Consider the following 16,932-nt stretch of genomic DNA (forward strand, 5'->3'; position numbering starts at 1 on the left):
GTCTAAAAAAAGAACATATTACCTTATAGGCTTTGACCTTACTTCATAAATGTCCTTCCTGTAAAATAATAATAATGGATCAGTAAGGTCCTTTTATAGCTTGTATTATTGTGTGTTTGCTTTGTCTGTGGTTTCTTTTCTTATGAAATGTTAAACCACAAAGGTAACCCAGCGTTTCATGCAGCCCATACGTGTGCCTCCAATAAACATCTCTTTTATTCACCGCTTCCACAATTTGTTTAGGACATGAAAAAAAAACAAGTCAAACAAAGTTTGAAAGAGAAGGCAGAGAATGAGATAGGTACCTGGGGTAGAATACACATATCTGTCTACATAGACATCACCTGAGTATAATAAAGTTTTTTAAGGAACACTTTATTGTCATGAAAGTCTAAAGAGGGAAATCCAGAGTTTTGCGGGTTTGTTCTCAATACTTGAAACACAAAAGCAGTTGGCTGGAAAAAAGAAAAGTTTTGTTTGCGAAACAAAGCTTTGTAGGTCACAACCATAAGGCTTTCCATAGAATGGATCTATTCAGAGCAAGGAATATGAAAGGACCTATAATTAAACTTAACATAATACTCTCTCTATTAGTATTTTAAAAGTGCCTTGAACAAAGTTGACGTGAAAGTTCCTACTAAACTTTTATGCAAGAAGAAAATTGATTGTAAGGAAAGCTGGGACAGTGGGGAAAGTGAGGAGGTGGGAGATTAAGGCATGTTATTTAGTTTTTTCAGCTTAATTCTGACAGTAGGAAAAGCAAACACAAAGGACTCAAGTGGTACCAACCCCTTCATCCTTGAAGGATTTGAAAACATTGACATATTCTGTTATTAGTTGCTTTTTTAAACCTGTCATTTATCATAACTGTCAAAGAACAACTACAGTTATCTGAAAGGTCTACCCATTGATGAAGTTTAAGACGATATTTTCTTACTACAAAATATCTTTTCAGTATTTGCTACTTACCGTGTTAAAAAAATGAAGTGGGGCCATTAAATATATTATCACAACGTAATCTGATTCTTGATTTTGTCTTATTTGTGTGTTTGGCACAGGATGTTCCAAAGAATTCCAGGTGCAATTAGAATCAATGACTGAACTGACAGTGCTAGCCAAAAAACACTACAGACACGCCAAAGTCAGAAACTCTGCTCAGTTTACCTCTAATATATATTTTCACTAGACTTCTCACTAATGCTACAGTATAGTCTTCCATTATATGACTCTGTGCAGTGTAACCTCCATGTCCTGTTACAATTATTATTATTTATGGGTAAAAAAGTGCTTTGGACTCAAAGGCCCTTATGCAATTCATTTTTTATAGAAACTAAAGAACCAGCTGAAGGATTGGTTGTGACTACAACCCTTTTATTCTTCTGTTCCTTATTTATTTTTCATAGAGAAGCCAAGCAAACAGATCACAACACATGATATACTAATACAGGTAGTCTCCAGTTTACAAATGATCAACATACCAACAACCCACTGATACAAATGCTGGACTGTGTAGGATGATGTCACTTCCATGATGAAACAGATGGAGACCACAGAGAGCATGCCCATAGTTGGCATGGGACATAGTTGGAGTTGTGAGGAGGCCCTGTTGGCAGGGGGAAGGGAGTCAGTGGCAGCAAGATGGTAGGACATAGAGGTGAATATGGGTATAGAAGGGGAGAGGTGAAGGTAAACAGGGGCACAGGCAAAGAAGGGCTACAAGGAGTAGGAGAAGGCACAGGGGAACAGAAAGAGGCATAGAGGGTCCATGAGTAGGCAAATGGGGAGCCGGAGGAGGCACAGGGGGAAAGTAGGTGGACACTGGAGGCACAGACGGGGATAATGGAGGTACAGAGGACAAAGATAGCATAGAGAGGGCACATGAGTTACAGTGGGAGCAAAGGGGGACACCGAAGGGGCACAGGAGGCACAGAGAGACAGAAGTGGCACATAGGAGGACACTGGAGATTCTATATATAGAGGCAAGGGGGGCTCTGCAGGCACATATGTGGCACAGAGGGGGGCACTGGAGGCACAGGGGGCACAGTGTTCCAACTTACAAGTTAAGAATGAGCCTATAGTCGCTACCAAATTAACTGGGGGCTATCTGTATACTGTATTTGTAACCTTATAAATATATCTGAGTATTTACATAGATGCATAGCAATATTTGAGGTATTCACATGCCTATATATGCTTATATGTGCTATCCAGCATTTTCTTGTGGGTGTAAAATAGCTGGTTAATAATTCCTCAGATGGGAAAGCTTTCAGGTGTGGCTGGCTAGAGAATTATGTTTCACTGCCTTGGAAAAGTGGGAGAAGTAATCCTGCAAGATAGACAAGTGAAGGTCAAAGTATGAGTTGAAATCAATTGGATATCTTGACAGCATGTTGTTTGTTGGTTAACCTTTTCAAGGGTTCTATGTAAGGCCCGGTTCACATTAGCGGTGGCCATCCGGAATCGCCGTGCCGGAGCCGGACCGCTTGCATAACGGACGGAACGGACGCACGGCATAGCAATGAAAGCCTATGCGTCCGTTCACATGCGTCCGTTCTGCCGGACCGGATCCGGGCCGGATCCGGACTCCGGCGTCCGTTCCAACATGCGCTATTTTTTGGTCCGGCTCCTCCGGCCGCCGTATCCGGGGCGGAGCCGGACTGCACCATCCGGCCAATACAAAGCAATGAGAGCCGGAGAGCGCACAACACACTGGCTACAAAAACCGGACGTTCTACCCCACTTCCTATGCATTTTGGATGGGGACCACATGGGCCCAGCGTTTAAAGAGTGGGGCAGCAGCGATTTCATGCTCTAGCTCTTTTTGGCAGCAACATGTCTGATATGTCTGACAAGGAGGCGAACAACAGGAAGGAGAGAATTCCCAGGTTTACGAGTAAAAAATGCCTGGATCCATGGTCCCAACTGCAGTCTCTGTATCCACGGATGGTCTCCACACGTCCACTTGTCTCCAACAATGACCCCAGACCCTTCTGCTGACCTCCTAGACCCCAGGTATTTACAGGATGTGTATCTCCTTAAGAAACCGGATCCGGACCGCAACCGTGTTCACACCGCACGGAAACCGGATGCAAACGGACCGGATCCGGATAGGAACCGTACGGATCAGGTCCGATCCGGCTCCGGTGCGGTCCGGACATCCGGTGCGGTTTTTGCAAAACCGCAAGTGTGAACGGGGCCTAATACAGTCATTTGTATGGCGAGATTCTTTGTCTACCTCTTATATACATATATTGTTTAGTCTGCATCAGGTTTACTCAGGCAGGTAGAGAGAAGAGTTAAGTAACCTAAAGGGAGCAATCAGAATTCCTCTTAGTGATCTTGCTTCAATAAACTGTAACCTTATTAGTCTAGACCGTTGCACTTTGCCTATCATCATCATCTTTTGTGTGGCCTTATTCAATAAACCCAATAGAAGTTTAATTACTAAAGCAAAATGCAGTACTCAACACAGTAATTCTGAATATGATAAACCAATTATAGTAGAAATCTGCGTTACTGTTGAGGATTAGAAAACAACATTTTCACTGCTACTGGACCATCAGGATTCAGTGTTGGAGTCTTTTAATTTCTTCTCAATTATTTATTTTGTTACATTGCTAAAACTAATTTATTTGATTTATCTATAACATATATGCTTTTTAGAACATCATAGTAAGCAGTTTTTAGGCATAAGCAAACTAGGCAGCTGCCTACATTGCAAACTGTTGAATCAAATGACAAAACCCATGCTAAGCAGTCAGTTTACCCTCCAAATTAGTATAACAAGGACAACTTTATTAGTATTTCACTGTTTTAGCAGGTGTGATAATTGAGCCACTTAGCTTGTATTTAGTGTTTTTGTGAATTGTCTCAACACCTCTTGATTTCTAGGCCTATATTCAGCAAAGTACCAAACTGTAATGTTTATCATGTATGACAATACAGGACGGAAAAACATAAGGTTGTTCCTGGAAGAAAGGTCTGTGACTTAAAGCAGCTAATCAGAATCTCCATTTAAAGCTTTCAATCCATAATAACAAAATATGCAAAATGTAGGAATTTTACAATGTTTATAATCAAATGCACTTTTGACATTTTCAGTAGATTAGAGGTCCTGCTTTGAAATATTATTGCAGTGTCCTAGAAGTATGAAGGGGATGGGGAATGGGGGTGTTGATGGTGCCTAAAAGGGATGAGCAATGAGATTTGAAGTTGATGCAGGACTATGCTAATTTTATATGCAAATGTATGGTGCTTGAAAAAAGACCAATCAAGCCCCACCAAGGCTTAACTTGATTGGTCCATTTTCAAACCACAAATATACAGTATGTGCATACAGTTATAGTTGCATATTGGCATAATCCTGCACTGGGTCGGAATTATTTGAATCTCATTGACCATCCCTAGTATCTTTTGCCTTCAGCAACAAAATTGGGCAAAATTGGTCCAACAGAACACTTGATCAAATAAAATAATAATAAAACCCTAAACTGTGAGTATAATCTTATTGGCCACTTTTTGTCAAATATAATTAAGTAATGGAAAGGGCCAAACTTTTTATATAAACATTTAATTTACTCAGTATACTAAAGCAGATTGCAGATGTATATACAGTAGTTTCTAAGATTTCTTCATGCGTACCCCTTTATGTGGTAATTGTTTAATTGCCCCTCCCTACATGCCCCAAGCATCCACTATTTATCTACTGCTCCATACATCCCAGTGTGGACATATTTCATCATTATGATCAAAGCTGCTGGATATGGAATAATGTATGGCCACCTTAAAGAGAGCCTGTAGTGTTAAAATCACACAAAAGTAAACATACCAGTGCGTTAGGGCAGAGTTCCCCAACCCTGTCCTCAAGGCCCACCAACAGCACATGTTTTGCAGAAAACCACAAACAGTCACAGGTGAGGTAATTAGTGTCTCAGCAGAGCTGATTAACTACCTCTGTGGATTTCCACAAAACATGCACTGTTGGTGGGCCTTGAGGACAGGGTTGGGGAACATTGCGTTAGGGGACATCTCCTATTACCCTCTGTCACAATTTCGCCACTCCCCGCCGCATTTAAAGTGGTTAAAAACAGTTTTAAAAAGTTTGTTTATAAACAAACAAAATGGCCACCAAAACAGGAAGTAGGTTGATGTACAGTATGTCCACACATAGAAAATACATCCATACACAAGCAGGCTGTATACAGCATTACTTTTGAATCTCAAGAGATCATTTGTGTGTTTCTTTCCCCCTGTATCTCTCATGCACTGAAGTTTCAGGCTGCTCTTTTCTTCCTGCAAACAGCTTTGCCCTTGTCTGTAATTCCTCACTATGTGAAAGCCCAGCCAGCTCAGAGGATGATTTATCCAGCTTGTAAAAGATAAGAGAGAAGAGAGAAGCTGCTCTAATCTAAATAACACACATCAGTGTACAGAGAGGGGCCAGGAGGGGGGAGATGCATCTCAGAACCACAACACTGAAGAACTTGGCAGCCTTCCAGACACAGGCTGACAAGTCTGACAAGTGAGAGATAAGTTGATTTATTACAGAGACTGTGATAGTACAAAGTGCTGCAGTAAGCCAGAACACATTAGAATAGCTTTTGGAACTTGTAGGATGATAAAAAACAGGATGCAATTTTTGTTACGGAGTCTCTTTAAGGTCCCTTCCCCACTTAAGCACATCGGGAAATAGATGTTCCATCACAACATACAGCACTTCCATTTCAATGTGATTTTTCAGGAATGCGCTTGCAATTCCATTCATCATAATGAAAGGAAATCATAATGTGTTTGCATATTTTTGTCATAAACCCTGCATTATGGCTTCGTGTTGAATCACAACGTATAGATGGAGACATCAGACTGTGCAGTCTATGCACTTCTGAAGTCCCTGTAGATTGTGTTTCATCACGTTCCTGAAAATGTGGCAAAAATCGCTTTATGAGGGTAAGAGGCCTAACTTTAAAGAATTGTGTCCTTTAAATTCTAAGAAACATGGCTAAAGCTACTACTATGCTTTCCAATTCAAAATCTTATGAGTCTTTGCAAGTGAAAGAATATGGCTACACCTTATATTAAATATTTATTTGTAATGCAAATTTTAGGTCAAACTGAAGATAGTCTTCAAAAATTGTACAGTTTAGAAAATACAAATAGTTTTTTTTTAATTATATATTTTTTTCAGTATAGTCTAATATATACAGTCATGGCCGAAATTGTTGGCACCCCAGATTTTATTTCCAGAAAAACAAGTATTGCAGTAACACGTTTTGCTACACACGTTTATTCCCTTTGTGTGTATTGGAACAAAACAAAAGAAGGGAGGCAAGCAAAGCATAGCAAATTGGACATCACACAAAACTTCGAAAATGGTCTGGACAAAAATTATTGATACCCTTAACTTAATATTTGGTTGCACACCCTTTGGAAAAAGTAACTGAAATCAATTGATTCCTATAACCATCAATAAGCTTCTTACACCTCTCACCTGGAATTTTGGACCACTCTTCCTTTTGCAAACTGTTCCAGGTCTCTCTTATTGGAAGGGTGCCTTTTTCCAACAGCAAAGTTAAGATCTCTCCACAGCTGTCCTATGGGATTTAGATCTGGATTAATTACTGGCCACTTGAGCATCAAATGCTTGAAACAATCTTATTTATCCACAATTTTAAAAAGGTGCCAATAATTTTTCCAGCCCATTTTTGGAGTTTTGTGTGACATTATGTCCAATTTGCTTTTTTTGCTCCATAGATTAGACTACATATAGTAGGGTATGTGAAATCTTGCACATAGTAGTACTGAGCCCGTGGTGAAGTGGCATTCGCACTTTTTATTTCTACAACTGCTGCCACTCAGATGATTTCATTTTGAGGCGTGTTTTGTTTACTATGCTAATGTAGCTTGTGTTTGCTGCAATCACAGCTCATTATTTCCTGGTCCAAGCTCAGCAGCAATCTGCTCTTGTTCAATTCTTCATCATCTCACCACTACCCAGTACCCATCTCTTCTCTTACAGATTCTGGAGATTGTGGACTATTATGTAACAGATGGCCTAACAGACCTGCGACTCTTTGCTGTGATGGCTAGCCTGGCGCAGAAAATAGCAGCACTGGAGTGAGTATTGAAAGCCATGGACGCTCATGAATTTTAACTCATTGGTGACAAAGGAATTAAGCAGGGCGCAAACCGCTTCATCACTAAAAAGTGTAATTAAAATACTTGGATGGCTCTCCAGGGCTGAGTGTCCCCTTTCCAGTATGAAAGGCTGTCTCTTAATGCAAGATTAATCAAACTAAGCTTTTATCCAAATTTCCTTTCTAATTGCACATAGCAGGAAAAGAATAACTTCATCAAGCCACATAAGAATTCCGAGAGACAGATATTACAGTTTAGCAATATTCCATCTTAGCAATATTCTGCTCACTATCAGGTTAGTAAGTGTCTCTAGATAATGCATTTAATAGAATAGGGAGCCCCACACTGAAAAAAGAAGCTACTGCCAAGACTCTGTGATTCAACTTCAAAATATTCTATAGGAAAAGACAAACCACTTCATATTTTTAAATATTTTAAAAACCGTAAACACAGATTTTTATTTCTGGAAAAATAAAAAGCCTGTATGCCCTATTGACAAGTATAAAAAACAGTATTCTAATCCAGTAGCATCTAGTGAGAATTCAGTCTGCTAACATTGTGTAATTCCCTGCACAGCAGCAATAAGCCTGGGAGAGGGAGGATCAGCATATGAGGCAGTGCAATGAAGCTCTCTTAAAGCACAATGCGATTCTTACAAAGTTTTTGTGATCATTTTTTTTTAGTGATATCGCGCAACACTGTTTAAGTAAAATTTGTTAAACAATGTTTCATGGTGCACACCACTCATGGTGACCATACGTCTTTGAACAACCATCATGTTGGATTAAATTGCGGAGGATCGTTCTGATCCTTATTGACTTTTGAGAGTTTTGCTGCGATCATGTAAATGATCGTTTACATGATTGTTCATTTATGATGGCACCAAAGATGCTTGGCGATTTGGACAGATAGATCGGGGAGCGATTGTTTCTCAGCGGAGATCCCAGATCCATCTGGCCTTGGGTACTCCGCTTTAGATGCCTTGATAAAGAGCTCTCCAACACGTGTCAGCCAAGGATTGGTATCGCGTGGGCAGGTATTCAGCATGTCAGTGTCTGATGGGCATTATTGTATATTTAGATTGTGCTGACATTTTCCTCAGTGATTTACAGACTTTACAGCCAGTCACCAACCTTCCCTAAGAAGAGTTCACAATCTAATCAATCTAGACCTTGTCAAGTCTTAAGGTGCGTACACACACACACTACTAAAGAGAATGACGGGTCCGTCAGAAACAGCCTTATCAGTCTGCAGACAGACTGTACACACACACTACTGTCGGGAGAACGACCGCCCAGCGGGAGGGTCTGACGGACCCGTCGTTCTCTTTAGTAGTGCGTGTGTACGCACCTTTATACTCCTATTGTAAGCTAAGGCAAATTTTGGAGAAACCAGATAACTTATCTGTATGTTTACTTACAGTGGGTTGCAAAAGTATTCGGCCCCCTTGAAGTTTTCCACATTTTGTCACATTACTGCCACAAACATGCATCCATTTTATTGGAATTCCACGTGAAAACCAATACAAAGTGGTGTACATGTGAGAAGTGGATAGAAAATCATACATCATTCCAAACATTTTTTACAAATAAATAACTGCAAAGTGTGGTGTGCGTAATTAATCGGCCCCCTGAGTCAATACTTTGTAGAACCATCTTTTGCTGCAATTACAGCTGCCAGTCTTTTAGGGTATGTCTCTATCAGCTTTGCACATCTAGAGACTGAAATCCTTGCCCATTCTTCTTAGCAAAACAGCTCCAGCTCAGTCAGATTAGATGGACAGTGTTTGTGAACAGCAGTTTTCAGATCTTGACACAGATTCTCGATTGGATTTAGATCTGGACTTTGACTGGGCCATTCTAACACATAGATATGTTTTGTTTTAAACCATTCCATTGTTGCCCTGGCTTTATGTTTAGGGTCATTGTCCTGCTGGAAGGTGAACCTCTGCCCCAGTCTCAAGTCTTTTGCAGTCTCCAAGAGGTTTTCTTCCAAGTTTGCCCTGTATTTGGCTCCATCCATTCAGTGTTGCCAACTCATCCCTTTAATTACTGACACATCTAAGTTATACAGGTTCTGGGGCTATTTGCACATAATCAGTGCCTTAACTGCATCTACCTAGCCACAAAACCTGTATAATTCATATGTGTCAGTAATTAAAGGGATGAGTTGGCAACACTGCATCCATTTTCCCATAAACTCTGACCAGCTTCCCTGTCCCTGCTGAAGAGATGCACCCCCTGAGCATGATGCTGCCACCACCATATTTGACAGTGGGGATGGTGTGTTCAGAGTGATGTGCAGTGTTAGTTTTCCGCCACACATAGCGTTTTGCATTTTGGCCAAAAAGTTCAATTTTGGTCTCATCTGACCAGAGCACCTTCTTCCACATGGTTGCTGTGTCCCCCACATGGCTTGTGGCAAACTGCAAACGGAACTTCTTATGCTTTCTGTTAACAATGCCTTTCTTCTTGCCACTCTTCAATAAAGGCCAACTTTGTACAGTGCATGACTAATAGTTGTCCTATGGACAGAGTCTCCCACCTGAGCTGTAGATCTCTGCAGCTCGTCCAGAGTCACCATGGGCCTCTTGACTGCATTTCTGATCAGCGCTCTCCTTGTTCGGCCTGTGAGTTTAGGTGGATGGCCTTGTCTTGGTAGGTTTACAGTTGTGCCATACTCCTTCCATTTCTGAATGATCGCTTGAACAGTGCTCCGTGGGATGTTCAAGGCTTTGGAAATATTTTTGTAGCCTAAGCCTGCTTTAAATTTCTTAATAACTTGATCCCTGACCTGTCTTGTGTGTTCTTTGAACTTCATGGTGTTGTTGCTCCCAATATTCTTTTAGACAACCTCTGAGGCCCTCACAGAGCAGCTGTATTTGTACTGACATTAGATTACACACAGGTGCACTCTATTTAGTCATTAGCACTCATCAGGCAATGTCTATGGGCAACTGTCTGCACTCAGATCAAAGGGGGCCGAATAATTATGCACACACCACTTTGCAGTTATTTATTTGTAAAAAATGTTTGGAATAATGTATGATTTTCGTTCCACTTCTCACGTGTACACCACTTTGTGTTGGTCTTTCATGTGGAATTCCAATAAAATTGATTCATGTTTGTGGCAGTAATATGACAAAATGTGGAAAACTTCAAGGGGGCAGAATACTTTTGCAACCCACTGTATCTGTAATTCCATGCAGACAGTGTCCATTGGCCCTAAATTGAACCTGGGGTGCTAGAGCTGCAAGATGGGTATGCTATCCACTGTGGCAATCTGTAGATCTGCTGCCATCTGGTAACAGTGAAAGGAATATAAACGCAGTCACTAAGTTCCATTGTTATCCCACCACACGAAGTGGGGCCATATTGATTTTTACAGCAACATATGCAGAGAAATAACAAATGAGAAAAGTCTATTACATTTTATCATTATTATACTTTAATAATGCAGTGCCAACATCATCCATAGTGCTGTACATGTGGGGAACATAGATACATGATCTTCGTTTATAATTGCACATATGAGTAAAATATATCTGTTTATTTTTTTGTTTACACATTATGCACAGATTTTCTCTTTAGCTATATTATAATTGTATTGATAGTGATAGTTTATATGCTAAGTTCTTTATTTTATCTGTAGAGAAGCAAACACCTCTGGGCAGAGAATAGAAGCAGGTATTACTTGTAAGATGTGTGAAGTCAGGTCACCAGGGAACTCCTGTTCATGTTAGCCGTTTGGGTCATAATAAGCACAATGTGAAATTCTCTTTTCTTGTTGCGGTGTAGCTCAGCCCATCTGTTCATCTCTGGCCATATGTTCCAGCAAAGGCTGACACTGGAGAAATTCTGCTTTCATGTATCTGAATGTTACACGTTGTATTCAGAGCCTGATAATGGCATTCCTTTGAAGTCACTATATTTTTCATTTACAGAAGAGAGAATATTAACATGTAATTGTCATATTTTGTTGTTCTTAGAGAGATGTGTTCAATGGCCTCTTTTCTGAATGGAAATAAAGATCTTAAGATAAATATTTGCTTAAGCGTAAGTTACCCCCTTTGTAAATGATACAATTGCCAGCATTTTGGTCAGTCATCCTGGAAAACTGTAGGTTACTTTAGTTTAGACCTCATCTACCTAGACTAGCCTGTGTTTGACATGCAAGTAGCTTAGTGTACGCTCAGATACTGAATTAGTTGGTACTGAATGCAAGCAGTCCCCTACTTACAAATGACTCGCGTTAAAATGTTGTCTTTATTTACAAAATATACAGTTCTGTTTTTGTTATTACAAATTTTTGTTGTTACACTTTTTTATAAACTGATGTAAGTAGTATAAATCACATTAAGAGCATGTTGAAGACAACCTCAAACTTTTCTTGTTAGTTTATGTCCAAATCCAGAGTTGTTTAAAAGTAAATCATTTATCTTTGTTTCCCTGTGAACACATGACACAGGACTCAACTCAACAAATTCAACTTACAAACAATCTCCCTGAACAGAACCTGTTTGAAGTTAGGGGGCCGCCTGTATGAAGGATTCTCATCTTATTTTACCCTAGAGTTGTGTTCATAAAATGTGCATGTAATTTCACATAATTTACACAAGTCTTCATTCGAAACAATGATAACTGTTATACTTGTATTCTACATGTATAATTTTGACCTTCAAACACAGCTGAAGTGAGATGGATATGGAGGCTGCCATATCTACAGTGCTATGCGAAATTTTGGGCAACCTTGTTAATCGTCATGATTTTCCTGTATAAATCGTTGGTTGTTACGAAAAAAAAATGTCAGGTAAATATATCATATAGGAGACACACACAGTGATATTTGAGTGACGTTTATTGGATTTACAGAAAGTGTGCAATAATTGTTTGAATAAAATTAGGCAGGTGCATAAATTGGGCACTGTTGTCATTTTATTGATTCCAAAACCTTTAGAACTAATTATTGGAACTGAAATTGGCTTGGTAAGCTCAGTGACCCCTGACCTACATACACAGGTGAATCGAATTATGAGAAAGAGTATTTAAGGGGGTCAATTGTAAGTTTCCCTCCTCTTTTAATTTTCTCTGAAGAGTAGCAACATGGGGCCTCACAACTACTCTCAAATGAACTGAAGACAGAGTGTTCACCATCATGGTTTGGGGGAAGGATACAGAAAGCTGTCTCAGAGATTTCAGCTGTCTGTTTCCACAGTTAGGAACATATTAAAGAAATGGAAGACCACAGGCTTAGTTCAAGTTAAGGCTCGAAGTGGCAGACCAAAAAAATCTCTCGGATAAACAGAAGTGGCGAATGGTAAGAACAGTCAGTCAACCCACAGACCAGCACCAAAGATCTACAACATCATCTTGCTGCAGATGGAGTCACTGTGTATCGTTCAACCATACAGTGCACTTTACACAAGAATCAGAATCAGTTCGCAGATATTACCAGCACACCAGGGGTTATGAAACGCACTTTATTGTGCCAGTTTCCACAAGAAATCCAACAATTGTTTCGGGGGCCACACAGGGTCCCCCTTTATCAAGGCATGTGGTTATCTTGTGGCAAGAATCAGAATCAGAATCAATTTTATTTCGCCAAGCATGACTGGGTCAAGCCCGGAATTGGGTTTGGTACAATGGAGCAGTACATAGAAAGGAAGGCAGGAAAACGTTAGAATGACAGTACTCAAATATAAGCATACCCGCATATACAATCACAATAGATATACACATCCGAAGTCCGCCATGCCTATGCAGGTGGTAGGGCGCTGATAGAGGGTGGTAGAATGTTAAAGCGGACCCAAACCAAACATTTTTTTAATTAAAAATATTTAGTTGCACCACTCTGACACATACAAAGATAAATAAACACTCCTTAAAACCTTTGATCATTTCAGTGCATGCTTTTCACCCTTCTCTTTTCATAGCTAGGGTTATACTGGGGGTAGCCATTAGCAATTCCTCCATTGCCGGACACCATCTACTCCACCAGTTTGCCGGAAAAATCCCGGCGATTTAAAAGAAAGGGAGGGGTTCCTCCAATAAATGTAAAGTATTTTATATTTGTCATCATGCAGCTGAAAAAGGCTGCTATTTATTATTATAATTTAGAAAATAGATTTTATTTCTGAAATCTTGTATTTTTAATTTGGGTCCACTTTAAGGGAGTTCAGGAGGCTAATGGCCATCGTGAAGAAAGAGTTCTTGTGTCTGGTGGTCTTGGTGGGGATGGCCCGAAGTCTCCAACCCAGTGGAAGTGGGGTGAAAAAACAGTTGCCTGGGTGAGAGAGGTCACTTGCAATCCTCAATGCCCTGGCTCGCAGTCTTGTGTTATACAGGTGGTCAAGTGGGGGCAGAGGTCTCCCAATGATCCTCTCCGCCGACTTAATGATCCTCTGTAATTTGTGCCTGTCACTGGCGGTGGCTCCCACATACCAGACCAAGATGGCGGAGCAGAGGATCGATTCAATGGTGGCCATGCCGAACCTCCGCAGTTGGCGGAGGAAGAAGAGTCTCTGCTGAGCTTTCCGTTGGGTTGACTTGATATTGACTCTCCAAATGAGATCGCTGGAGATGGTGGTGCCCAGCAGGTGAGCGCAGGGCACTCTGGTCACCTCGGTGCCATTGATGTAGATGGGAGGTGGGGTTGGTGCCGACTTCCTAAAGTCAATTATAAGTTCGACGGTTTTGGCCGTGTTGAGCACCCAGGCTGTTCTCTTTACACCAGTGGCATAGTCTTTCCACCTGCTGCTGGTACTCCCAGATGTTGTCCTTGGTGACGAGGCCAACAATAATGGTGTCATCCGCTAATTTTATGACTTTGACAGAGTCTGCGGTGGATCTACAGTCATTTGTGTAAAGGGAGAAGAGCAGCGGGGACAGGACGCAGCCCTGGGGTGCCCCTGTGTTTGTTATCTCTTCTCGTGAGTAGATGTCCCCCAGCTTGACAACTTGGGATCTGTTAGTGAGAAAGTCAGTGATCCATAGCCGTAGGGTGGAGTGGACCCCCAGTGTGGTCAGGACATTCTGGAGGGTGCGTGGGCATATAGTGTTAAATGCTGAGCTAAAGTCTAGTAGCAGTACTCTGGCATATGCATCCCTCCTGTCTACATGGTTGTAGATGTATTCCAAACAGATGTTTAGAGCATCATCAGTGGACCTATTTGCCGTGTATGTAAATTGGAGTGGGTCTAGTAGGGGCAAGGTGGATAGCTTGAGGGTGGATAAGACCACTCTCTCTAGGGACTTCATGATGACGGACGTCAGGGCTACAGGCCTGTAGTTGTTGAGGTCGGAGATGCCTTGTTTCTTAGGAACTGGAATGATGATGGAACTCTTGAAGCACGCCGGTACTCTGCCCTCTGTCAGTGACCTACTGAAGATGGCAGAGAGGATGGGGGCAAGTTGCTCCGAACAGGTTTTGAGGCAGGCTGGGGACACGCCGTCAGGTCCTGAGGCTTTTCTAGCATTTTCATCGTGGACAGGAGGTGCCGAACGTCTGCCTCCCTCACTTCCAGAGAGAATGAGTCCTCACTTAGGTCGCTGTGCGCTGGGGGGGGGGGGAGGTGGTGGGTGCCCCCCAGGCTCGGTCTGCCTTTCAAACCTGCGGTAGAATTTGCTTAGTTCTTCAGCTAATTCAGGGCTGGGTGTAGCATGTTGCGGGGGAGGCTTGTAGTTGGTGGCAGCCTTAAGCCCTTGCCATACAGCTCGTGAGTTGTTCGAGCAAAGGTTCTGCTTCATCCTCTCGGCAAACTCCTCTTTTGCGACTCTCAGCTCTCACTTCAGAGCGTTCCTCGCCTTCCTGAATTCCTCCTGGTTTCCTGCCCTGTGAGCCGCCTCCTTGCATTTCCGCAGTAGCCGAAGCTTGTTGGAGAACCACGGTTTGTTATTCGGGTAGACCTTGAAGGATTTGGTTGGGACACAGGAGGCCTTGCAGAAGCTGATGTAAGAGGTGACGTTGTCCGCCCACTCGTCGAGGTCTGGAGCTGCCAGGGATTCCCAGTCCGTGCAATCAAAGCAATCTTGGAGGTGGAGCTTGGCCTTGCTGGTCCACATCTTGGAGGAACTTCACGGCCGGTTTTGCCGATTCCAGGAGCCTTCTGTAGGTGGGGATGAGATGGACAAGGCAGTGGTCGGAAGAACCAAGTGCCACCCCAGGGATAGCCTTGTAGGCATTCTTCAGTGGCGTGTAACAATGATCGAGGGTGTTCGGGCCTCTGGTTGGGCAGGCAACATGCTGGTTGTAGCGTGGCAGCTCTTGTCGAAGGTTTGCCCTGTTGAAGTCCCCCATGGCTATGAACAGCGAGTCTGGGAGGGATATTTCCCACTGCGAGATGGTGTCGCTGAGGGAATTCAGGGCAGATTTGGCGTTGGCATCAGGGGGAATATACACTCCGACAAGGACATAGGAGGAGAACTCCCGTGGTGAGTATACTGGCCTGCAGTTCACGAGAAGAAGCTCTAGGTCTGGGGAGCACATCCTGTCGAGTACTGGTGGGGCACCATAAGGAGCTAATGTAGAAGCTGATGCCACCGCCTCTTTTCTTCCCAGAGAGGGAAGGGTCGCGGTCCCCCCACTTGCTGGCTGCTGTGGACGGAGGTGGGTGGGTTTCCCCCTGGCTACATATATTGGGCATATATACCCCTGGCTACATATACTGGGCACATATACCCTGCCTACATATACTGGGGACATATCTCTGGCTACATATACTGGGCACATATACCCCTGGCTACATATACTGGGCACATATACCTCTGGCTACATATACTGGGCATGTATACCTCTGGCTACATATACTGGGCACATATACCCCTGCCTACATATACTGGGGACATATACCTCTGGCTACATATACTGGGGACATATATACCTCTTGCTACATACAGGCCCGGCCCTAGACTTTTTGCCGCCTGAGACAATCTTTAAAGAAATCGCCACCCCCACCCACCCAAGCCGTGGGTGTGCGGGGCCACCCGAGCTGGAGGGGATAGCGGGCAGGAAGGGGGTATTGGGCCTAGTGGCGAGGAGGGGGGTCGGACCCCCCCCCTCCCTCGCCTGGGTCCCCCGTCCTCCGCTCCCCTCCAGCTTTAAAAAGTTACGTCGCTGGCTGCAGCTATTGTAAGAGGCAACAGGCGGGATCATTTACCACTTCCTCGTTCCAGCGTGTGCTCCACTGACGTCACTTACTGCGGCGTAGCAGGGAGTAACGTCAGTGGAGCGCACGCTGGAACGAGGAAGAGGTGAGTGATCCCCGCCCGTTGCCTCTTACAATAGCTGCAGGCAGCGACGTAACTTTTTAAAGCTGGAGGGGAGCGGAGAATGGGGGACCCAGGCGGGGGAGGGGGGGTCCGACCCCCCTTTCCGCCGCTAGGCCCAATACCCCCTTCCTGCCCGCTATACCCTCCAGCTCGGGCGGCCCCCCACACCCACGGATGGGCGGGTGCCACCCCCCCAGAAGTGCCGCCTGAGGCAAAAGTTTCACCCCGCCTCATGGGCGGGCCGGCCCTGGCTACATATACTGGGCACATATACCCCTGCCTACATATACTGGGGACATATACCTCTGGCTACATATACTGGGGACATATATACCTCTGGCTACATATACTGGGCACATATACCCCTGCCTACATATACTGGGGACATATACCTCTGGCTACATATACTGGGGACATATATACCTCTGGCTACATATACTGGGCACATATACCCCTGCCTACATATACTGGGGACATATACCCCTGGCTACATATACTGGGCACATATATCCCTGGCTACATATACTGGGCA

General features: G+C 43.1%; 1 protein-coding gene across 7 annotated transcripts in view; it reads left to right on the forward strand.

Moving 5' to 3' along the window:
• The window catches only part of LOC137563885 (uncharacterized), a 348,893-nt gene that overhangs the window by 271,406 nt on the left and 60,555 nt on the right, over positions 1–16,932 (forward strand). For 6 of the 7 annotated variants that reach the window (XM_068276935.1, XM_068276936.1, XM_068276937.1 and 3 more), the window contains one exon: positions 7,016–7,113. The exons of the other annotated variant lie outside the window; for it this stretch is intronic. In XM_068276935.1, coding sequence (XP_068133036.1) covers positions 7,016–7,113 — 98 coding nt within the window. The remainder of the gene's footprint in view (positions 1–7,015; positions 7,114–16,932) is intronic. 7 annotated transcript variants of the gene reach the window in all.

Source organism: Hyperolius riggenbachi, chromosome 3 (genome assembly GCF_040937935.1).
Source record: "Hyperolius riggenbachi isolate aHypRig1 chromosome 3, aHypRig1.pri, whole genome shotgun sequence".
NCBI lineage: Eukaryota > Metazoa > Chordata > Amphibia > Anura > Hyperoliidae > Hyperolius > Hyperolius riggenbachi.